The 26,004-nt window shown below is 38.9% G+C and overlaps 2 protein-coding genes across 5 annotated transcripts in view; both read right to left on the bottom strand.

The window, feature by feature from the left end:
* Window positions 1-967: 967 nt before the first annotated feature.
* Window positions 968-8,688, bottom strand: LOC124951029 (zinc finger homeobox protein 3-like). The gene has a single exon (XM_047498716.1). It carries the CDS (start codon window positions 8,686-8,688, stop codon window positions 8,053-8,055), a length of 636 nt encoding a protein of 211 aa, XP_047354672.1. The 3' UTR covers window positions 968-8,052.
* A 111-nt stretch (window positions 8,689-8,799) lies between these two features.
* Window positions 8,800-26,004, bottom strand: part of LOC124951028 (insulin-like growth factor-binding protein complex acid labile subunit) — a 240,464-nt gene continuing 223,259 nt past the window's right edge. For all 4 annotated transcript variants that reach the window (XM_047498712.1, XM_047498714.1, XM_047498711.1 and 1 more), the window contains one exon: window positions 8,800-10,479. In XM_047498712.1, the coding sequence (XP_047354668.1) occupies window positions 8,800-10,479 (1,680 nt within the window). The remainder of the gene's footprint in view (window positions 10,480-26,004) is intronic.

A 26,004-nucleotide genomic window follows, 5' to 3' on the forward strand; every position in this document is an offset into this window, starting at 1 on the left:
CGCAAGTAGAGATATTTTTAACAGCTTGAAAATATGTACTTTTTTTTTTCTTTTCTTTTTTTTTTTTTTTTTTCTTTTGTTAAAGCAGTTTTTCTTTTTCATTTTTGTTTATTTATTTATTTATTTATTTATTTTACTTTACTTTATTTTTTTTTTTTTTCCTTTTTCTTTAAGGGATGTATATTGCTTTCTCAATAAGGCTCTGCTATGCTTTACACGAATATACACAGTGGTGAGAGAGATGATGATTATGTGTTGTGTGTGCGTACGCGTCGTGTGATCGATGGCAATGGGTTATATTACGAGTGTGTTATCTGTGTGTGTGTGTGTGTGTGTGTGTGTAGGTAGGGTCGTCCTTCGTGAGAGGCCATCGTTCGGTTCTCAAGAAGAAATTAATCATCATCGTCATCGTCGTCATCATCATCATCATCATCATCATCATCATCATTATCATTATCATCTTCGTCATCATCATATCATCATCATCATCATCTTCTTCTTTTTCAACTTCTTCGAGCGATGAGATAGAAGGATTTTCAAGTGGACACCATAATCGGCTGCAGCACACTCGCCATTTACATTCGAAGGATGAACAAAAGGCTCACCTCTTTCTCTCTCTCTCTCTCTCTCCCTCCCTCTCTCTCTCTCTCTCTCTCTCTCTCTCTCTCTCTCTCTCTCTCTGTTTCTCTCTTCTACGCTGAGAGTACACATACTTTTCTTTACTCGTGTATACGTATATATTATTATGCTTGTAAGGTGATCTCTTAGAAATACGGAACTTAAGTACACTTTGATCGTGCACGCGTGTGCGTGTATACAGACGTGTATGTGTGTTGCGTATTTTTAATACATATTTACGTGCGTCGCGATGTGCGTTATTATCATAAAACGATAGTAGAATTTACTTGATACATTTTTTCCTTTTTTCTTTTTTAATCATTTTTTTTTCCTTTTCTCTTTTTTTTTCTTCTTATTCAAAGAGAGAGAGAGGGAGAGAGAGAGAGAGAGAGAGAGAGAAAGAGAGCCAAAGATAGATAGAGATAAGACGTATTGTTTTACATCGAATTATTATTATGTGCGCGTGCGTGTCCGCGTTTGTATGCTTTCTTCTTTCTTTTTTTTTTTTTTTCTCTTTTTTCATTTTATTTTCTTTCGTATGGAATGTGTATAGTACGGACGAATAAAAAATTTGATTAACGTTTTCATAATCGTCGAGTTTTCGAGAAGTTGTGTGTTATATCGATCGATGAAGAGAAAAGAATAAAAAAAGAAAAAAAAAGAAATAGAAAAAGATGAAAAAGAAAAGACAAAGATCCTCGTCTCTTCTTATTTTTCTATTTGTTTATATGTATATAAATCTCGATTGTAATAGAATGTAATAATTTATAGAAGAGATTAGCAACTACGTAATTCACACACAAACTTCCTTTCGACGTTTGTAAATCATGCATACATACATATGTACATACATACATACAACATACATACATACGTATAAACATACACGTAAGAAGATGACAGTGTGTGTTGTAGTTTTCGAATCTCGAACTATTTCGGACTTTATGAAAGAGAATGTCCTTGCGTGAGATAAATCCTATGTATTCGGGATTCGATTGTTAAGTAAGTCGCAATACGATTCTTATGGAGAATCTTATGGGAATATTTTGCGACTCGAAATTACGCATAAATTGTGATGGAATATGTTCAGAGGCAAAGCTCTTTTCTCGCTGCTTTTTCTCTCTCTCTTTCATTCTTTATTTATTTATCTTTTTCTTTCTTACTTTCTTTCTTTCATTCTTTCATTCTTTCTTTTGTTCTTTCTCGCAAAGATGCTCGATAAATTTGTAGAATCTACTATGGAGGGAGGCCAGGACTCTTATCTCATCTTCGATATCCGCCAAAGGAACGTGGATAAATCTTCATGTGCATAGATATTACGATATTTCGCGCTAAATCGCGCTTCGCTTTTTATATATATATATATGTATATATATATACATATACATGTATGAACATAATCGATAGAAAAACAAGGAAAAAAAAATATATATATATATATGTAGGCCCTTACGTGCTATCGGCATTCAATTTTGTACAATAATTTAATATCTATGACGATTAACTTATCTCAATCGTATTCTACACATTATATTTCTATCCTTTTCTTTCTTTCTTTCTTTCTTTTTTTTTTCCTTTTTTTTCTTTCTTTTTTTTTTTTTTTTTTTTTTTTTACTTCTTTATCTTCGTTCTTTTCACATTATTCCTGACTAGCGAATTCGTTACATTTCAATCTTCTTTTATCTCTCTAAGAGGAGAGATCTTTCTTTCTTTCTTTCTTTTTTTTTTTTTTTGCTTCCTCATTTATTAAGTATGACAGTCATATCGTAAAATATACATGTTTTTTATTTTATTTTATTTTATTTTTTTTTTTTTTGTAACCATTATTTCGCCGGCAGGCTAATAATAATAATAATAATACTCTCTCTTGAACTATCTATATGATACTTGACACACCTCGGACATTTACAATATATTAATTACAGACACGCTACGTGGATGTGTCGGTCATCGTTTTTTTTTTCTTTTTATCCTGTTTATTTTCTTTTTTGTTTTCTTTTTTTTTTTTCTGCCTTCCTGTAGAAACGACGCTCCTACCTCGTAATTTTTTTTCCCTCTTACTCTTCTACCTCTGCTTTTCTTTTTTTTTTTAAATTTTTATCTTTTTCCCTTTTTTCTCTTTGCAATAGGATACACCGAAGAGAGTAAAAGTTATAGGAGAAAAATCGATACGAAAAGTTCCTTTGCGATATCTCCTTTTGAAATTTTATCGTATTTTTCTTTATCTTATTTTCCGACGAATTATAAAGTTTGCGATTCGTGCCCCATATGTTTCGTTGATATTAACAATAATACGTAACCGAATTCATATCGTTTAAAAAATATCATCTCGTTTCTTACAGACTACTCAGATCTAGCTTTTCTTTTTATTTTTCATTTTAGAAAAAAGAGAGAGAGAGAGAGAGAGAGAGAAAGAGAGAGAGAGAGAGAGAGAGAAACAATGGAGCCGTTCATTTTGCCAAATCGATTAATTTTACTGAACGAAAAATATAAAGAAAATTGATAAAGTTATATACCTAAATTGTATGTTACTTTCTTTATTAAACGAGGATAACAATTTTTGTTATTTCTTGTGACATCAAGCCTAATTGTTAAATTAAATTTATTTGAAATATAAAATATTAAGTAACAGAATTAACGATTAGGTTTGACCAGCGAACGATACAATTATATTCTTTCATTTATCAAGAATTATCAAAATTGAAGAGACAAACAATCAAGTTTTTTATATTATCGAATTTTTGTTACTTTTATTTTCGACGCATATTGTCAAACAAGAGCGTAAAAAGTAACCGGAAAGATAAGAAAAGGAAACAAAATATTAAAAAGAAAATAAATAAATAAAAATGAAAATAAACAGATGAAAACAGATATAATTGAAAGAAGTATGGCTTTGTTTTTAGCATGTATGTACATACATATAGATCGAGTTTATGTATTTGTGTTTTACCCCTTTGATCGAGCCAGGCTCTGTTTTGTTCTGTTCTCATTCAATGATAAAAGCTCTGACACGTACGTGAAAGAAGCTTTCATTTCTTATTGATGTGTATTTGTGTGTGTATACTCGGTGCTTCCACACTATCGTTGGTTTTACAAGAAATAATTTACAAGCTTTGCGAGATAAACGGAATAATCTCTCTCTCTCTCTCTCTCTCTCTCTCTCTCTCTCTCTCTCTCTCTCTCTTTCTCTCTCAATCTATCTGTCTATCTCTTTCTCTTTTTTCTCTTTCATTCTCTCTTGTTTGCGATCAAAATGATTCCCTTTTTAAATATTTTAATGTATCCTTTGTAACACGACTATCCTTCTCTTCTGCGGCGTATCAATCGATTTCTTTTATGTTTTTTTATCCGCGCTTTTTTGTAATTTAAAAATTCCTTTTTCAATTTTCATCTCTCTCTCTCTCTCTCTCTCTCTCTCTCTCTTCTTTTCGTACGCATGCGTATAACGCGCATTTAAAATTTCGAAGACGTTCGAATTATTAGCCCTTATCATTGATATCACGGATATCGTGTATTAGAAGTTCCACGTTTTACCATAGACTTTAAGAGTGATATTTCATGTTTAACACGTACTTGTTAGTACATCAAAGTACATTCTTTGAATTGCTTTGCTATGGCGAGAGGTTAAAAATCTCATTGGAATTCAAACGTCTTCGATCGGTTTCTCGGATCAATACGAGAATTATTTGCGTCTTAAAGAGTTTGATTAATTCACCCTTTAAAATTTTCATCTTTTTCTTTTTAATGGTAAGAAAACGAGATTCTCTCTCTCTCTCTCTCTCTCTCTCTTTCTCTGTCTGTTAATACTACAGGTATCCTGTAACTTGAATGGTTTTTCTTTTTTTTTTTTTCGTTCGTTTGTTTGTTTGTTTTTTATTCGTTTATACAGACTTAGTTTTACATTTCAATATCCCTTCATAATACAATCTCTTACATATTATTATCGAAAATATAATAAAGAAGATGCCTGGATAATCGGCAAAGGAATGTATTATATCTATATCGTTCGAAGAAAATCTTATCGATAAAAGGTATCGTCGATTCGCGCGGACGAAAATAATTTTGGAATCGTTTAATCGTTCACGACGATTTTTAATTTTATCGAATGAAAATAAATGAATTACGAATTGGAATCGAAAATAATGTTTATTTACATAATCGTACGCTTACTTCGTCAAATCGCATCGGGGATATAATATACCTGGGCAAAAGCGTCGATAAGAAATACGGACGACCTTTGAGCTTTGATATCGTTGAATCGACTTTGTGAACAAGTTGCAAAAGTTAACAGTTACTGAGAGAATATATATATATATATATATATATATATATATATATATAATCTTTTTTTATTCTTTTTCTTCAAAAGGGTGAAATCTTGCCAAGTTGTTCATAGTTGTTTGTACCAAAAAAGAAGAGAAAAGATGAAAATAAAAAGAAAAAAGAAAAAAAAAAAAGAAAGAATAAGAACAGCAAAACGAGAAATAAGAAGTCGAAGAAGAAGAAGAAGGAAGAAGAAGTAGAAGGAAAATTGTCGAAGAAGAGCAACGAGTAGACTCGTAGCATCCCGTAATATCGTTTTTCGAGGACGCCATAGATCTTCCTTCTACAAAGTTGAAATTCCGGTGCTCCACGCCCTGCATAACGGCAGAACGCGAGTCGATTCAAAGTGCAGTCACCTTTCTCAGGCAGGGTGACCGTGGAATTCCACTGGGTACACTCGAGCGGAAAAATAATCTCGTTCCGCAAAGTACATCTTTCTACTGGCGAGTGGTTGCACCGGCTCAGTCTCTTCTCTCTCTCTCTCTCTCTCTCTCTCTCTCTCTTCGTCTATCTTTCATCATCCTTCTTTTTCTTTCTCTTTCTTGAGTACACGAGCAAAGCGTTCGCGTTCCTGTTTCTCTCTTTCCATATCTTTCTCTCTCTTTGTCTCTCTCTCTCTCTCTTAACGATTACCGTGCTTGAAAACTAACTAACTTAAAGTCGACCGCACCCGGTGCATTTTAATACAAAGAGGTTGAGAACTCGTCACGAAGCTTCCGGCGAAAACTCGTACCTTTTCTAAGGAAGAAGGACACGAACACACGATGCATCGAGGATCATTGGATCTTCCAAGTAGTCCTCTCTCAAGTCATTCTTGCAAGGAATACGAAACTTCCAACGAGTATAATTCGAAACTTGACAAATTTCTACCCCTTCATCCACATCTTCTTCTTTCTCCTTTTACGTGGATCTATATCTGCTTTGGTTTATCAATGAACCATGATATGTTTGTACCTGTTTGTGTGCCTTCGTATCTGTCTGTGCGTATTGTGCGATTTTGAAAAGGTTTCTTTTTCTTTCATTCTTTCTTTTGACATTCCTTTTTTCCAGATTTTTATATTTTATATTCGATCGTTTATTCTTTTTTTTTCATTCTATCTTTTTTATTTATTTATTTTATTTCATTTACTAGACGCGAAACGATTAATACGAATTCTATTTTATTATTGATATGACTCGAGAAACGATCGATCAATCGTCTCAGCTGCAATTTCGATGCAAAGAAAAAGGTCGTCCGTTTCACAAAATAAATAAGACGAATAAAATACATACCTATACATATATATTTTTGTATAGTTATATATATATATATATATATAATATAATATAACTATATAAAAATTTGCGCATATTATTTATAGATCAATTTCGAACAGAATTTTTTTCTCCAGATCAACGTCATATAGACCATCGTACAACGAGCACTAAAAGGAAAGAAGTGTCGTGTAATAAAATTCGACGAGCGTATTTTATTCACTTTCTCGAACATTTTTCCATCATTTTGATAAATATCCCTTCTGTACCAAGCTTCTTTTATTCATTCATTTATTTATTTCTTCTCTCTCTTTCTCTCTCTCTCTCTGTCTTTTTTTCTTTATTTCGACACTCGATTTCGATCGAGGGACAGAAGGTAAATGATTGGTATACGTATTTTTGCCGTTTGAACATTTGATTTTATTTTTTCGTTTATTCGTTTTTTTGTCTTTAATTATTATCATTATTACTTTTTTTTTTTTTTTAAATATCCTTTGAGTTCATTTTGGCAAAAACGTATCCAAAGTTTTTAAAGTACATCCCCCTCATATTACGTCGCGAACACTAGCCGCACTAACATTCTCCGTCGTACCTCTATACATTGGTGTTTTTATTTAGAAAATAATTCGACCGCTTAGAATATATATATATATATATATATATATATATATATATATATATTTATGTATACATGTATATTTATATGTATGTATATAATTGCGATGCGCTATTATAGTGAAGAAAGGACGATCGTCCCTCTTTTTGTCCCTTTTTTATGATACAGACGTCGATCCTACACGTTAGAAGCCGAAACGCGAGAGAAAACGCATCGTCGGCCTTATTTTCGAGACCCTAAACCCTATCCTAAAGACACGCATGTTACGCCTACGGATGAAGATCTCTCTCTCTCTCTTTCTCTCCCTTTCTCTCTCTCTCTCTCTCTCTCTCTCTCCCTCTCATCTCTCTCTCTCTCTTTTCTCTCTTTCTCATTTTCTACGTTCTCGTTGAAGCATCAATCGGTGGATCAATTTTTCACTTTCTTATGATTCAGATTATAAGAATCATTTTGTCGATACTTCACTCCTTAAAATCATCTACGAATTATTGAGTTTTTTCAGTCATTATCGACGTTCCAAATCTATGATCTCGATTGACTTGTGCTGGTTACCCCGATACTCGATACACCGTATACTTGTCTTTCATTGTTTCAAGATCTACGATTTCTCGTTAATTGTTAGTTGCAGGAAAAATATGACTCCTTTTATTTTTCCCTTTTTTTTTTTTTTCAGTAGATATTCGAATTTGAGGCAAACTTTGTAGAATATTTAAAACGGCAGTATGTGGCAGTTTTTCTCAGTGCAATTTCTCTTTCGTTGAGCTGTGCACGACGAAGACAGAGAAGAGAGGAGAGAGCAATAGAGAGATAGAGAGAGAGAGAGAGAGAGAGAGGGAGAAAGTGAGAGGGAGAGGGAGAGAGTGAGAGAGAGAGAGAGAGAGAGAGAGAGAAGATCGAAGGGGGTTTCCCTGGCACTCCCATTATCCACGAAACTCGTGGTATCTCCGAGATCGGGCGCATTTCCATAGTTGTGTTACGTCAAGATCGCGTCTATCGCGCTCCAAGGCAACAACGGAGCAAGACTTACGAATCCCAATGAGATTATTATCGTCCCTTAACGTCCGTCGTATCGACCAATGGAAAAGTTTTTAATACATCGTCGGTCGGTCGGTCGGTCGGTCGGTCGGTAGGTCGGTCGGCCGGTAGGTCAGTCAGTAGGTTCGTCTACAGTTTAATTCGACGGTCACAAGAACGATGTCAATTTTGTAAGAGATTTTCAAACGAACGTCGTTCCATATTATTTACGCTCGATAAGTTCCAATGCCGGCGACATCGAGACCATCGTGAAGTTCCATCTCTAGTTGTGCCTCACGATGTTTGTCGGCACGAGGCCCTCCACCATCCCTCTCACGATTATTCCTCTCGCGCGTCGACGATCTATCCTTGTCCCGCTCACGGGGATAGTGATGATAGTGATGAGCCCCGTGTCCGTTAACGGGCAACGTCGGATAAGAGGATTGGGAGCAAGTGGATTGGTGCCTCGAGGGTAGAGGCGGGGGTGGATGGTGTCCGGGTATTCCGTTCTGAATCCTCGACTCGCTGTGCATCCTATCGATGCAATCGTTGCCCCTCGACGGCAGCTGAGGCGGCTGTGGCGTACGACGCAGCGAGAGATTGGAATAATGCGATCTACCGGTGCTGCCGTTATTGCCGCTACCGGAAGCACCGGGAACGGTAGAACCGCTTCCGGCGACGGCACGATCATCACCGGTACCGTTCAAGGACGATGAGCTCTCCTCGATTGACATTCCACCTGGCCCACCACCCCCGCCTCCTGCTCCACCACCACCGCCACCGCCTGCTCCTCCTCCACCTCCTCCACTGGAGCGATGATGATGACCACCGCTCGACGCGGGCAGCGTTCCCGGACGACGCATTTGACGCGCCGTCTCACCGTCGATGTAGGTGAAGCCCTCGGCGAGCGTGGTACTACCGTGGGGCAAGAACCAAACACCTCCGGTGCCGGGGCTCGCCGCCCGAAGTTCTAGCTACAGTTCCGTCACGGGTATCGGCTTCATCCCCACCGTCATTTGCCCGTGCTGTTGTTGTTGCTGTTGCTGTTGCTGCAATTGGTGCTGCTGCTGTTGTTGCTGTTGCAAATGATGATGATGATGGTGAGGCGGTATAGGTTGATTCTGCGTTTGATGATGATGATGATGATGATGAGCGTGGGCCGATCTGACGATGTACTCGTCCTCGGAGAAGGTCTTTTGGTATTCGTGTTCCTTCCTCGATATACCGCGGTTCTTCCACTTGTAATCTTTCAAAGCGTCCCTGACGCGCCTTCGACATCTGTAATAGAGTATCAGGGCTAGGCCTGTAAAAAGGGCGAGACCACCCGCGCATAGAGTCGCCAGGAGGGCCTGTTTACGAGGATCCGAGAAGGCACAACCGAGCTCGTCCGGCGTCATACCCTTGATCGATTTCCCTTTGGATTCTGCCGGCTCGGCACATATCACGGGACTAGAATTTCGCGGCACGAGCACCTCGGCCAACCACATCAGACTGCAATCGCATACGATCGGGTTCTCGCTTAAATCCAATCTACGTAGCTCGTTCCAAGCGACGAGGGACTCGGAAAAGCTCGTGAACGCGTTATCCCGTAACATAAGGTGTCGCAGATTCGGCAATCCCGCCAAGGAGCCGTCCTCCATCGTGACTAAACGCTTGTTGCTGTTCAACACGAGACTCTCCAAGTTGGCATTGTCCGAAAAGGCACCGCGTTCCACGGTGGTCAAGAGCTTCGAGCCGGAGATGTCGAGCTTCTTGAGTTTCGAGAGACCCTGAAAGGCGCCCGATCTCAAAATGGTAAAGGAGTTTTGACCAAGAGTGAGTTCCTCGAGCCGTGGTAGCACCGCGAGCTGCTTTGTCGGTACTTCGCGCAACTTGTTCCCGCCAAGTTTCAAAGTACGTAAAGCGTTAAGACCTCGGAAAGCACCGTCGCTGATATTGTCCAAACCGGCGCCCATAACGTCCAAAATGGTCAGCTGTTCGAGCCCTTTGAAAGCATCGTCCGGCAACGTCGAAAATGCGTTCCAACCTATGTGAAGCTCGGCAAGGGCATTCAATGGCGCCAGAGCGGGCGACGGTATCGTTCTCAGTTGATTGTCGTCGAGATATAGGACCCTCAGGGTGCCGAGCTTCTGAAAGGCATTGGGCTCAACCTTCGAGATTCGATTTTGACCGAGATCGAGTTCTTCCAACTTTTGTAGGGACGCGAAGAGACCGTTCTTCAGACTTTCTAAATAATTGTCCCGCAAATTCAGTACCGTCAGTGACTTCAACCCTTGAAACGTCTTCTCCGTCAACGCCGAGATCTTGTTGTGCTTCAGATGCAACTCCACCACTTGTTTTTGCGCCTCGAAGCTACCGTCTGGAATGTTGAACAGATGATTGCTCGACAGGTCGACGTTCTTGAGATCACCGTAAAATTGAAATACAGCAGCCTCCACGGTCTTTATTCGATTCTCTTTCAATACCAATCGTTGTATGCTCGGATTAAGAGCGATCGGTATAACTTCCAAGCTAGCGCCTACGCAGGATACGACCAAGGTATCGTCGTCGCAAGTGCAACCGTTAGGACAAAATCCAGCGTTACTCAATACGATCAGGCAGGCCAATAAAAGCAAACGTAATCCATTCTTCCCGCTGTTGCTTTGTCCATAAATCTGTAATAAGAGAAATTGAAAGAAACGTTAGCGTTAACGAATCCGAGATGGTAGAAGGAAGTTTGAAAAATGGCAAGAAAAGTGCTACGTCGTGACCAAGCCGAAATTAACGGGATTTTGAGAAAGAACGAAGGCGAGAACGCGTGAGAAGATTTATAAAGATTTACGTTAGGTATAAAGAATCCACGGGAGCGAGAGAGAGAGAGAGAGAGAGAGAGAGAGAGAGAGAGAGAAACTAACAGAACGAGAGAAGTTACGATCTTTAGTTCCCTTCGTACGTCTTTCGCGTATACGCGCATTATTCTGCTCGCAAAGTCCGCTAATCCCTGTAGGAAATACGCGGAAACGTGCGGATATGTTCATCGTTACTGCGTGTCAGCTGTATTAAAGCTAAAAATGGGCACGTCATTAGGAAGGGATTATACTCTCGGCAATACCGAACTTCCTCGTGGCTTCTGCTACGTTCTGACCCCATTACTCATTTCTCATTTCAGCCGCATTACGTGAGTATTACGAGATTCAGCTACTATTTAATGAGTCTAGGCTCTGGTGTGCTTTGATATTATTTATGTGAACCGCGAGCCACCGACCACGTGTCCGATAGCAGCACCTACGAAAACCGTGGCAGGAGGCCACGACTACATATTGTATCGTGCCGCATGCGGAACCGCAAATTCGCGTTCGTGCTTGCCAATGTTTAGAGAGACCATACGACGTTTAAGAACATACGATGATGGATTACTCGAAACGCATCATCGTATTTCTTTCTTTTTTCTCTCTCAATATTTCGTTGAGTTTACTCGTTTACTCTTAGTCGATACCTATCCTAATATCCCTCGGTCGAAAGATTTTTAACTATCGCAAATACTTTTTTGCAGGATCTCGCATGGATATAAGGATTTTTTTTTCTTTTTCTATTCCGAGTAAACACTTCATGATACTTTAATAGATAGGCAGACTCGAGAGGGATTTTCTTCCGTAAGGATAATACTCGAGGTAACGTTTCTAACGATTGCAATTTCGAGATCGTCGATCGTTGGAAGTGGTTGCGAGTGGTCTAATTAAAGCCACTTATCTACACGTACTACATATACATCTCTGCACAAGGATATCCTAGTGTTATTTCTTTTTAGTAGGGGAAAGAAAAGGAAAAAGAGAGAAAGAAAAAACGAAAAGGTTCATTGAAAATATCGAGAGTCTTTATCGTATTTTGTTGTCTAGGAAAACGTTAGAAAGAAAAAGAAGATTCTTTATCGAGCATGAGAGAACCAGCGAGCGAGAGAGAGAGAGAGAGAGAGAGAGAGAGAATGATGGGAAACGGACCGTTTGCGTTCATCGATCCGTAGCATCTCTCGCACCCAATAACTCCATCGTCCACGTTGTGGGTGTTGACAAGGCCACAAACGTACATACACGTACGTAGATACATACGTACATACCTATACTCGAAGTGTGAACCTAGAAAGAGAGAGAGAGAGAGAGAGAGAGAGAGAGAGAAGCAGGAAACGCGACGTGCCGGCTTTTTGTCTTAATTTCACGGCAATGCAAGCGCCTAATTACCGGTAGATAACGCGCTGAGAATACGGCAGACGTCTCGACTTATCGTGCGCACTAATCATAGACGAAAGAGAGAGAGAGAGAGAGAGAGAGAGAGAGAGAGAGAGAGAGGGAGAGAGAGAGAGAAAGTGAGAATGAGAGAGAGAAAGAGGAGAGGAGTAACCCACTTCTCTCTCTCTCTCTCTCTCTCTCTCTCTCTCTCTCTCTCTACACGTTCGTACAGGGGATAACGTCACGCCCATCCAACGTTTCCGGCCGAATACGTCAGATTTAACTCGATGTAATTAGCGATTACGAATTACCCTTTCGTCCATTAGCATAGACACGATATGTACACTAGATTTGTATTCGTGGAAATACGTTGCCATACATACAGATTATGAACATCTATTTCTCTCTCTCTCTCACTCTCTCTCTACCTCGCTATTCCTCTTTCTATATATATATATATATATCTATGGGGTACAAGGATTCGTATTCTCTTTGGCTCATTTAAATGGAATGAAATTCAGGTTGAATTCGCTAAATTCAAATTCAATTTTGCACGAATGTTCGTTTCCACTTGAAGCTTAATAATCTCGCTCTCTTTCCCTCTTTCTCTCTCCCTCTCTCTCTCTCTCTCTCTCTCTCTCTTTTTAGATCTGTCTTGTCTCTTTTCGTTGTATTACGAAACTGTCTCTCTGTACGACCCACTTTTCCGTCATTGCTCCGGCTATTTTCCAAGCGTGCAGACCTTCAATGTTTACAAATATTTGCCTCAATACGTCGCGTTCTAATGGGATCCATCTTCTTCTTTCTACTGTACGTTTTCGACCGAATCAAACGTACGAATGAGCGAACGAATGAACGAACGAACGAATGAATAAACGAACGAACGAACGAAAAAGCGAACCGTACGATTATACGAGAAAAATATTTTTCGTGCCCGTCGAGAACTCTGCTCTCGAAAGGTAGGTCATATTTTTCGCGCTATTAATTTCGATGTTTTCGAAGGAGAATTCGAGACATCGCGCTTGGTGATTTCAAATTTCATTGGAAATTTGCTAACGAACGATGAATTTTGCATTTTTATCTATACGAATCGTCGATTAATTCAATGTAATAGGTATATACGTAAATAGATATGTATAGACACATACATACATACATATATATATATATATATATATGTATATATATTTTGAAGAGCAAGAAGAGGGAGGAACTAAAAATACGTCGAGCGATAATACTGTTTGCGAGTATGCATGAAAGAACGCCTGGTAAACGCTTACCTCCCGGCGTAAATGTATATTCGATGAAAATGAGAAAGCTTTCGACGAGAGAGAGAGAGACACACACACACACACACACACACACACACATACATACAAAGGAAAGGAGAGATTAGCCCGCGATAACGTTTCTCTTTCCACGGTGTTCGCGGCGAATAAAAGGGATCGCGAGTCGTGTTTAATCTGATTAACGCACGGACGATTACCGCCACGCAAACGCGTTGCATTTAAATTCAGAGCTACGATAAGAACAAAGTCGGTAGTAGTAGAAGAAGAAGAAGAAGAAGAAGAAGAGGAAGGAGGAGAAGAAAGAAGCCGTCTACGAAGATGGCTAAAGATTTATAAACTTTCGTAAGCTATATAAATTCTTTCACAAAAATTTAAGTATTAGTAATAATTTTTTCTTTTTATATTGTAATTAAAAGAATTGTCAAATAAAAAGATAGAGATAGAGAGAGATAGGGAGAGAGAGAGAGAGAGGGAAAGAAGGATAGAAATTAACAGTGATACAGAATGATAGAGAGAGTCAGAGAGAGAGAGAGAGAGAGAGAGAGAGAGATAAAGCGTCCCAACAATAACGAGCGTGATAACAATAAGCTTCGACAGTAGCGAACGTGTGTGCGATTCAGTCGAAATCGACAATAGGTCGACAGCCATAAATGGTGGAAACGGCACCGTTCGAATCTCAGTTTTCGAATGGAAGAGGGAAATCATTATGTAATCAAAGAGCGGGCTCGTGTTCTCGCGCAAGAGGCTTCTCATTCGTCCGGCAATCGTCGCGCTCAATCATGCGCTAACAATATATCATTCGCGTGCACCCAACGTTATTCGCTCTGGGCTTCAACAATGATACAGCCGAGCTGCTCACCGATTGGATAATGATATCCTCGTCTAGTTCGGCATCTAGTCGAAAATGTACGACATAGAAACTCTCTTTTCCTCTCTCGTTCTGTATACATCTCTATCGGATTCTATCTCTTTCTCTTTGTTCAGCAATCTTTCAAAATTGAAATCAAATGATAAAATATCTGTCCGATTCCCCATTCGTCTAACTTTTGAATACCGTTTACGACTGCTCTCCCACTTTTTCTTTCTCGTTCTCTTTTCTTCTTCTTTCTCTTCTTCTTCTTCTTCTTTTTTCTCTATATCTTCTGCCACGATACGGCATAGAGATTTTCGATATCCTCTTCGAAGAATTTAATCTCCGAGTAGTTCGGGGAGCTTTTTCATAAATCGTAATGAAGTTCGAGATAATCATGCGACGATCGCTTCTTTCTTTTCGTTCGATAGAAAAAAGAAAAAAAAGGGAGGAAAGGGAAGGGAAAAAAGAGAGAGAGAGAGAGAGAGAGAGAGATGGAGATGAGCGTAATTCGGTATTTAAAAAAGGCTCTACTCCTGGGATTGGAACGAAAGCGGATATCCAAGGATCGCCGCTAATTAATTCTCCCTATACTCTGCCGATTATACGGAGCTTGGAAATCTGCATTTTCGTTTTGCGGATTTCGTATACTTCCTTCCTTTTTATATTTCTCATACCCGTACATTTTCCGCAGATCTTCAAGCTATAATACCGATTATATCATTCGTCAATTTTTCGTTTTTCTTTCTTTTTTCTTTTTTTTCCCTTTTCTTTCTCCTTCTCATCCCCTTTATTTCCCATCACGTTTGTTCTTCGCGTTATTTTTCGTAAACGCGTTTCCATCATACAAATGTATATCTACCTATGTATATTACAGATTCGTATTACGTTTGATTCGTTTTACGGGATGCACGCAATTTTCTAATTAAAGTACGCGATCGTACGCGAAGAGTACGGAACGCAAGTTCTTCACTCCCTCCTCCTCTCCTCTCTCTCTTTTTTTTATTTTTTCCATGTCTCCTTTTTTGTGCTATTTTTTTTTTTTTTAACCCCATACGAATTTATCGGTTCATTTGCTGTACGAGTAAAGTGCTTTTTAATTGGATGATGACATTTTTAATTGCTTCGGAAAGCGCTATAGAAACGCATGCACATACACGCGCACACACGCACACACACACACACACACACACACACATCCTCTCTCACTCTGTCATGTAAAAAAATTTTTTCATGCCCCGTCCCGACCGCGCTAGTACCACACCGAGTACAATCGATATTTCAAGGCATATCGAAGATAGAAGGAAGAAAATAAAAAGAAAAAAAAAAAAAAAGAAGAAAATTAAAAGAAGAAATGAAAAAGAGAAAGAAAAAGAGAAGTATCTCCAACGAGAACTTTTCTAATTATTTATTCGCGAAGAATGCGTCGTTAGGGTAGTCGTTACACGCGAACGAAAAGCTTTTCGTTTCTCTCGTACTTTGATTTATTCTCGATCTCACTTAACTCGTCGTCGAATTTCTTGTGGGATCCAGTAGGGTAGGAAGAGAGAGAGAGAGAGAGAGAGAGGGGGGGGGGGGAAGAGGGAGGGATGATGATAAAGGAAGGAAGAGGAGAGAAAAAAAAGAAGAATAATCACCGGATAACGACGCATCCAGGAGAAAGGGGGAGGAAGGGGGAGAGGAATAGGCAGAGAGAGAGAGAGTGAGAGAGACAGAGAGAGAGAGAGGGAGGGAGAGAGGGGGACGAAAAGCGGAAAGTTCGAAACGAGCGACAATTCTACGAGATATTCCCCAACGATCGAGCATTGCCAACGTTATAATTTCTCTGTCGATGAGAAAAAAAACTCCCTTTCTCTGTCTCCCTTTACTCTCTCACTCTTTTATCCCCATTCACTGTTCTTTTTTTTCTTTATCGAACGAAGCTTTCGGCGTCCATGCTACGGAATAGAGCAAAACGTTGAAAACAGCCGTACAAACGTATAAAACAACGTGTCTCGATAGTACAATCGGCCGATCTTGTTCTCTTAGAAAAAAAAAAAAAGAAAAAAAAAGAAAAAAAAGAAAAAAGAAAAAACTATCGAAACTATCACCCCCGGTCGTTTGCATATTTTATTCGACTTTTAAATCGTTGAATCCGTTGCTCGTACGTTCAACGAAATTTGTAGCTGGCACATACATATATGTATAGGTGTATATGTGTGTATATATATATATATATATATATATATGTATGTATGTATAGAGAGAAAGAGAAACGTTTTTCCAAACTTGTTAGAATTTTTCTTTCATGGTGCATCGTTTGCACTAGCCCCCTCTTCCTCCCCTCTTTCCTCCCGTTCCCTTCCCCGTTCTCGTTCTTCTCCATCGTATATCTTCCCTGGTCTATCGTTATCCATTTTCGAACGTTCGCGTACGTATCCCAGAACCGTGGCATTAATGCGCGTTTTAATTGAATTCCAGGAACAGCGGACTCTCGTGCAGGAGTCGCTTCGAGAAATAATTTGTTCGAACGTGCGAGATAGATAGATAGATAGTCAGATAGATAGATAGTTAGATAGATAGATAGATGGAGAAAGAAAGAAAGAGAGAGATCGCTCGCTTGAAAATTTATCCTTACCGATTTACTACCCCATCCACTAGCCTTCTTTCGTTTATTATCGGTTCGTTCGGAAACCATATGGAAGTTACTTCTTCGAATCTTCCATCGAAAGATGGAGAGATCATCTCGTAAACGGGAGAGGTGTGTGTGTGTGTGAGAGAGAGAGAGAGAGAGAGATAGACGAAATAGAAGGCGAGGAAAGCACGAGGAGATTGGTTACAAAAGAGGAAAATACATTTTCCTCTCGGAGGGACTAGAGAGTGCCCGTTCTTCTCTTCAAGAACGTTCGGCCAAACTTCGAAATGCACATACGAAATGTTCGAGAGTGGGGAAGAGTTAAGAAACAATGGAAATCCGAGAAGATGGCTCGGGCGACAAGTGTTAGAGCCCTCGTAAAGTACAATCGAGAAGAGAATGATATCGATCTCTAGGAGCTCTAAGGAATATGGAGAAGTTATAAACCGGAGCCTATGAATTATAGGTCGAATGTAGACGTTCCTTTCCTCCCTCCTACTCTCGAACTATTTACATAGCAGTTCGAAAGAATTTCGAGGGATCTCTTCGTAGATCGATAATAAGAGCTCGATATCCTCGAATTAGTCTGACTCGCTTAATTTCTAATCTCGGTTTTCATGTAATAATCTCGGCTGCTAATGTCGAATTACTTTCGAGAATCGATCTTCCATAGATACTCCCCTTTTCATTTTGAGGAAAGAGATTTAACGTTATACTGCATTTACGAACTACGAAAAGTATGTAATTACGTAATTGGATGCAACGAAAAAGAGAGAGAGAGAGAGAGAGAGAGAGAGAGAGAGAGAGAGAGAGAGAGGGAGAAAATTTCGAATTAGCAAGTAGAAGATACAAATGAATGAGTAACGGTTCATGTTTGGAATGGAAACGCAGGCATAAATTTTCACTTTTTTTCGGTGAATTTTAATAGGAGTAACTACGTATCTATCTCGAGAGCGTGATTTTGGAAACATTTTCTCAACGAGTGGTCATAATTCCTAAGGTTACCTACTTGATGTCCCGGTCAGAGGGTATGCGATATTTCTCGCTCGTTTCCAGAGAAAGAAAGAAGAGATTACCGGATTAAGATCGGACGATCGTAGTAAGTCACGGAACTGGGTCCACCATCGCTTGTTTCCTTTCTAGGTTCCAAACGAGATAAGAAAATATTTCCGGAAGATTTTTCGACGTTCTTTTCTACGACGGCAATCTACATTTCTTTCTTTCTTTCTTTCTTTATCTTTTTTTCTTCTTCTTCTTCTTCTTCTTCTTCTTTAAGGTAAATATACCACGAGGAACGAAGCACGAAATTCAATTTCTTTTCGAATTCCATTTCTCGTGAAATTCGCCTAGCGTAACGCAATCCTTTCGCGGCCGTAACCCAATTTTCTTGACAAAGTTATCGAAAGCTATCGAAAGAAACGCCAAAAGAAGGCAAAACTGAAGGTTCGTTCTATACACACGAGATACGATAAACGATTTACGCGAGAGACGTCCGTTCTCTTCGATCTTACATTTAAGCTTTTCAATTTACTTATACCTATATATATATATATATATATATATATATATATATATATACATACACGTTCAAATTGTACGTATGTATAACGCGTGATACGGTAAAGGAAAGCTATCGTTATAGAAGATAGGGATGAGAAAGGGTTAGCTACAACGCGAGTGTATATTTTGAAGGTAACATCGGCAAGCTTTATTTCTACTGTCGGACAAACGTGGTCTATCGACAGTCGCTCGATAGCCGGGCACCCTTCATGATACACACGAATAGAAGAAGAGGAATATGTACGTGGGAAATGGCTCATCGTGTTTCTTTCTCAATGAGAATGAAAAATAACTCCGCGAAATCTGTCCCGTTACTCCGACGTAAAAGAAATACATTCTGCGATCCCGTAAATTGCATATTCTTTGTGTATCGGTCGTTTACATCGCCATTAACCGTTTCCATTTCCCTTCGAAACTTTCCTCGCAATCTCTCTCCCTCCCTCTCTTTCTATCTATCTATCTATCTATCTATATCTATCTATCTCTTTCTCTATCTTTTTCTTTCTTTTCTTTTTTTCTCGCTTCGAACCTTTTGTAAACTTCAAAGTGAGAAAAGGAGGGATAGCAGTATCGAAGAGAGGACAGAATGAATCGTTATCGACCTCGACAGAGAATCGCATAGACCCGACAAAATTTTACTCCTTTTTTTTGTCTTATTGTATTTCATTTGATTCCATTTGATTTTATTTCGCCGATGACGGCTGCTTGTCGTTTAACGAGTCTTCGCGTTCTTCCTTCCTCCCCCACCCTCCCTCTCTCTCTCTCTCTCTCTCTTTTCTCCTCCTCTTCGGAGAAGGGAGAAGAGAGAAAAAGAGAAAGACTTTGATCACGAAATTACTATTTCTTTTACAGATACTTCTTTTTTTTTTTTCTTTATTCACTCGTTTCCCTTTGAAGACATCTTTTCAATATCATTGATTATCGTAATCGGACGTAATGGTCGTCCTAAGGCGTAAGAAAAAGTAAGAAAAGGAAAAAGAAATTGTTCACGATTAATCTTAATTACGATGCAGATTGAGAGCCGTCCTTTGAAAGTGAAATAAGTAAGATATCGTTTGGTGTTAAAAATCGAGAATATTCGTGCCGGCGACGACAACGCGTAAGTAACGTGAAATGGAATTTAATCTTATTGGATACGAGTCGTTGATTGTCAGACGATATTTATCTTCTCTTTTTCTCTCTCTCTCTCTCTCTCTCTCTCTCTCTTTTTTGTTATCTCTCATTCTTCTTCTTTTTCTTCGTGAACAAGTAACAGAGTGACAGAGAGGGGGGAGAGAGAGAGAGAGAGAGAGAGAGAGAGAGAAAGAGATCTTAATTCGGAGTGTCGCAAATTACACGACGGGTCGATCGCTATCCTTTTTTTATTCGTTTTTCATTTTCACCCTGGAATGAAGAAATTCACGAAAATGCAATCACATTATCGACACGTTCTGTCTCATAGATATCGAGAAAAATAAAAGAGAGAAAGAAAGAAAGAGAGAGAGAGAGAGAGAGAGAGAGAGAGGGAGAGAGCTTAGTAGTACTGATCGGGGATAGTAGGAGGCTCGTAAATTAGGGAGAAAATTTAATCTCGCGGAATTAGAAGTTTATCGTCATGGAAAAAACGAGAAAAAGGGAGAGGGGGGAGGGACAGAGGAGGGATAGTGAGAATGGACCGAAAATGGCTCTCGGACGAAGGAATGCTCGTTTCTTCTCGCTCGACGTCTTTTCTCCGTCGTTGTACGAGAAAAGTGCGACGTACACTTTTTGACGTGACTCCTTTCTTCCATCGTCGAAGCTAATTTTAAGGAGGATAGAGCGCGTCGTCCTACCGAGAGATCGAGCGACGGGGCGCAAAGTACCCTCAGCTTTGCTCGCAAAAGCAGGATGAGAGAAAGTGAGAGAGAGAGAGAGAGAGAACGCTTTCTCGACGATCTCAAGTTAACGGCGACGCGAGGAATACTTACTGTCGATGGGAATTAGTTTGAAGTTTCTCGAAGAAGAATTTTTCATCTGAGAAGGGGATGGTGGGGATAATTTCACGGACGATCACCGAACGCTCTCTTTCTCTCTCTCTCTCTTACATCACTTTTTCTTCGATCGATAGGAATTAGGAGAATGTCCAGCAAAAGTATACGATGTAGCAAAACAGAAATTTCTTTAATGAAAAATCCAAAGAAAACGATAGATACGATTATATATTGATACTTATCAGAGTACATGTATGTGAAGATTTTCATATATATGTATATATATATATATATATACACATATAATGTAGAAGTAGATGCAGGTAGGTGGCACGTACAAAAGCAAAAAGACACGACGAGTAGTCGTTATCTGGTTCATTCGTTTCTCCGGTACCGAGAGCAGAGGTGTGAGGTTTAATTATATTCCACTTGTTCATTTATACGTTCTATGATATATCCATTTTATCTTGTGCAATCTATTCTCCCAACATATACGATAAATCATAAATAAATTTATGAGATTTATATTAATCAGATTTTAAAGTATCATAATTAAAAGTTGAAAGGATTCATTATTTAAAGTATTTACAATTTATTATAGATTTTTATAGAAAATAATTCGATAGATGTATTCGACACCATAGAGAATAATATGTACCTACATAACGTATCCCTCTCATCGGAAGTACGGGAGGAATAGGAGGAGGAGATGGAAGAGGAGAGGAGCCCGTATAAGAACAAAGGATAATATTTGGTGCGCGTTACTAACATCGCGCGTTAGGTTTTCACACGATCGCTCGAGAGATTAGCTCTCTCACTCTCACACTTTCTCACTCTCTATCTCTTTCTCTCTCTTTCTCTATCTCTCTCTCGTCAGAGTGACAAAGTGCGGGCGCACGTCAACGCCGAGGAACATTATTTGTCAGCATCCGCGAAACAAGCTCGACCTCGGCGAGACAAACACGACGGGCACGCTGAAAATCTTCGTTGACGTTTCGGAACGATGCAACCAACGATGGAGGGATGAAGCCAGAAAGCGGAGATACATGATATGCACTCTCTCTCTTCCTCTCCTTCTCTTTCTCTCTCTCTCTCTCTCTCTCTCTCTCTCTCTCTCTCTCTCTTTGTCTGTCTGTCTACATCGTGTAGAGAAGCGTTCTCCTTTAATCGTCGACGAACTTTTGCCTCTAAGAACGCTCGGCTCTTAAAAGGGGATACACATTGAAGAATTTCGACGAGGAAGAAGAAGAAGAAGAAGAAGAAGAAGAAGAAGAAGAAGAAGAAGAAGAAGAAGAAGAAGAAGAAGAAGGAGGAGGAGGAGGAGGAGGAGGAGGAGGAGGAGGAGGAGGAGGAGGAGGAAGAGGAGGAAAAAAAAAGAAAAAAGAGAGAGATAGATAGAGAGAGAGAGAGAGAGAGAGAGAGAACTAACTTCCTAGAAGAGTTCGGTTCGTATCGAAACCGAAAAAGCATTCGACTTTCCATCGAAGCACTTCGAATCTCGATCGCGAAGCCTTTGCCTTTCGCAACTCTAGAAGATTTTTCTAAGAAAACTACGATAGTAGTAAGTACCTACGATATTCCTGAGATAGGAAGGATTTCTTCAGGGAAAGTAACATTCAAAGCGTATCTACTCGACTAAACAACGAGATTGAAGTTTATTCGATTCGAATCCCTTCGAATCTCAAAAATGTCATGTCAAGCCATATTAAAGTAGGTACCGTCGAAAATAGAATAGAATAATCGAGAGGTAAATTGATTTGTGATATAAAAGAGAAAAGGTACATGTTCGAGATGTATTACAATGGATAGTTTTGTGTATGTATGTAAGTGTATCAACGAATAACGTATTCAAATGTAAACGTTAAGAGGGAAACTCATCCCTCGAAATTTTCGTACGTGCGAACGAGTTAAATTTCATCGGCACCGAGCGAAAAAAGGGAGGGTAAAAAAGAGAAAGAGAGAGGGAGAGAGAGAAAGGAAGGGATTTCGCGTGGCTCGAATACAGGGATTAGGAGAGAAAGAGAGAGAAAGGGTATGGAACAGTTCTCGGAACTGACGTCGAAATGTATTTTGTTCCGACGTTTCTCTCCACCACATGTTCCCTTTATTTCGTTTCAGGTGTGAAACGCGAAAATTTCTCTGCAAAATACTGGTCGTCCTTTTTTATCTTACTTTTATTTATTTATTTATTTTTTTTTTTTTTATTTTTTTTCTTTAGATAAAAATAATTGGTTCTATTTTTTCCGTATTTATACGTCGTGTATTATTGTCGATGACTTGGTAGATGCGTCTTCTCGCCGCAGAGACTTCGACGTTCCACCGTTGTCGAACTCCCTCTATCTCTCTCTTTCTCTCTCTTTCTCTCTTTCTGTCATGTACATTCTCAGAAGACACGGCCGGTATACGAGGCGGAAAATCGGATTAACTACAAACGTCGAGTGGGTTAAAGCTGAGAAGAGAGAGAGAGAGAGAGAGAAAGAGAGGAAGAGGCTCAAAGCGACCTCTGTAACTAATTACGAGTCTTATCTTCCGCACGTCTAAAAGGCGCTAATTAAACGAAGATTCGTCGTTTCGAGACACGAACGTGCCGTCGCGTTAAATCGCGCTATCCTCTTCCGTTTCTTCATTTTTTTCTTTTCCATATCTTTCTCCTTCTCTCTCTCTCTCTCTCATCTTTTTATTTATCTTTTTTTTTTTCTTGAGAACAGTTCCTCGATACATTCAGAATTTATAGAGTTTTGTTGGAATATAAGTAATACAAAGATTAAAATCAAAAGTAATTGCGCGCGAACAGCGAGCATAATGTTTATTACATATATTTCGAATACGAGTTTATTAATTTGATTTGTCGTTGAAAATAAATGTCAAAGTTCTTGATAGATATCTTTTAATTCTGTCTTATGCATGTCGTGCATGTGCATGGTTGTATATGATCGAGGATAGTGCAGAAAAATGTCGGAGAATCGTTTGCTCTTTGAAAAGCCGAACAATCAAATTATTGAGAAAGAAAGAGAGAGAGAGAGAAAGAGAGAGAGAGAGAGGGAGAATCCAAACGAGTTCGTTCTTTTTATTTATGATAGAAAACTCGTTAAGTGTCGAGCAATTGCAATTTCACGAAGAGCCAGGATTCTTCGTTTGTGTAAATTACGTTCGAATGCGATACAGACCGGCTACTCGATCGGCGGTGATAGCAATAAGTTTATTAGAGCACGAACGTCATATCATTGATTTTTTCCATTTTTCAATCATTTTCTTCTTCTTTTTCGTTTGTTTCTTTTACTTCTTCTTCTTCTTCTTCTTATCCAGAAAATCGAGATATTCGAGTTGGCGAATGGAAAAATTCTGGACACAGGAGACGTCGATGTAATATTCGAAATTACGTTTGCCAAAGGATATGCAAGTAAATAAGCTACGAATTTAATTATAATTGTAATGAAAAAGAAACTAGTGAAAGATAACGAAAAGAGGACAGTGGGAGGAAAAAGTAAATATTTTTACATTTTCATAACTTCTTATACCTACATAATATCATATCTAAAATTAATATTACATTTTTCAACGTATGCATACATGTCATGCAACAAATATACTGTGATTATTATGATTATGATTACTATTATTATTATTATGATTACGATAATGATTATTATTTCTATTACTATTATTATGATCATTATGATGATGATGATCGTTATTATTATTATTATTATTATGATAATAAACATTTATTATATTTAAGCATAGGATTGTAAGAATGGAAAAATCATCAAACAAGTAAATTGTTTGGGAATGTGTGAATGATTTACTCGTCAACTTAGCGACGATGGTACTGTTGGAAAACATTAGAAGAACGGGGGAAAGTTGCGAGTGAAAGAGATAAAAAAGGCGATAGGGGAAGAAGAAAAGCAGTTCTAATGTTCGGGCGAATAAGGGAAGGGTGGTTTTCTTGGCGCGTGCGAGATAAGTCAGCAAGATCAAGGCCGAAAGACACCGAAGACGTTTCTTTCCACTTTCCATGTAAATTTCATGTCGATCAAAGATGTTCTCGCGCACTCGGATAGAGAAGAGCGCTTTTCTGATATTTGGGTTAATCGGCTTTTGCATAACACAAACGTAGCTCCGCGCATACTTGTATTGTATATGACGCTTTAATGGCGTCATTAGCGGACGTTTAACGACTGGTGCGAAAAGCGATCAAAGTGAATTACTGTTTCAAATTACTCGTGATCGCTGGCCCGAATCGAGAAGTGTTGGCTGTGCTTTTTCCTCTCCTCTTGTGTCTCTTCTATCTTTCCCTCTTTCGTCCTCTCTCTCTCTCTCCTTCTCTATCAACCTTTTTCTCTTTCCCACACATCCTCTTTCCCCATCCTCCATTCGATCTCTTTTTCTCGCACGTATTGGACGAGCACTCTGAAATTAATTTTTCCTTTGTCGTTCTTTTACTGTCTCTCTCTCTCTCTTTTTCTCTCTGTCTCTCTCGCTCTCTCTCTCTCTCTCTATAAGATTAACTTTGAACGTATTTTCGTTAACGCTCGCGCTTGGATACAGATGAAAATGAAAAAAAAAAAAAAAAAAAAAAAAAAAAAAAAGAAAGAAAAAGAAAAAACAGAGGAACAAAACATACAAATGGGAAAAGAGCCGAAGCGAACGTTCGATATGTGTTGATGATTCAAAATCGCATGAATAAATTCGTATGGTATGGGGTGTCGTATTAATTTCGAAATCGTGGCTCTTCGATCGCACGGAGAAATCAAAGGGGCTAAAGGTAGGAAAGATAAAAAGAAAAGGAAAAAGAACGAAAACGAGGAAAAAGAGACGAGAAAGAAAAGGACTATAATTTTAAGCATTCTCCGAAGATCCGTAGCTTAAATACCCATGTTCGTTCTCTCAGAACCGTCTTTCCCGTGAAACGGAGCGGCAAATCGGATTACGAACGGCAGAGAGGGATCAACTAAGATTTTCGTAGGATCCGTACCTAATTCCGAGTCATATTTTTGTGGCAATGTAATCTGCTGATCAAACTGATATTTTTTGCCCGCGCAAATCGTAGCGAAGTAGTAGATAGACGTCAATCTGCGCGAAAGTCACGTTTAGGAGAGGAAGAAGGATCCGATCCGAAGCCGATCGAAAAATTCGTTAGATTTTTTAATCCATACGTTTGAGATTCGCAAGGTTTGGTAAATATAAAACAAAATAAAAGAAAAAAGAACAAAAAAAAAAAAAAGAAGTACAAAAAAGTACAAAAGCAAATAGACGAAAATTAAAAACTGATTGCTCCCTCTTCTTACGGTTGGTTTTCCAAGTCAAGGGGGACATCGAGAAACAAAAGAGGGCCAAGAGAAATGTTGAGGATGTTAGAAAGTCGGTCGTATCTACTACTACACAAACTCAAGTAGTACTATTAACGAGCGAACTACTTTCGAGTTTGATAAAATTCGAAAAGGTTCGTTACGGGTTACGTCGCATCGAAGAATGAAGGGAAAGGGGAAAGAAAAAAAAAGAAAAAGGAAAAAAAAAAATGAAGAGAAAAAAAGATAGAAGTGAACTTTCGGATATAAAAATATTTTTAATCACGAAGCTCTCGCTTCGAACTCAAATCTCTTTATCGAATGAAATCTAAAAGCATGACTTTTTCTCGTGCTATTCGTATACGCGTGTTTTTCACGAAAAGAGCGATAAATTACTTGGTCATGCATATTCACGAAAGTTTCATTG

Source organism: Vespa velutina, chromosome 8 (genome assembly GCF_912470025.1).
Source record: "Vespa velutina chromosome 8, iVesVel2.1, whole genome shotgun sequence".
NCBI lineage: Eukaryota > Metazoa > Arthropoda > Insecta > Hymenoptera > Vespidae > Vespa > Vespa velutina.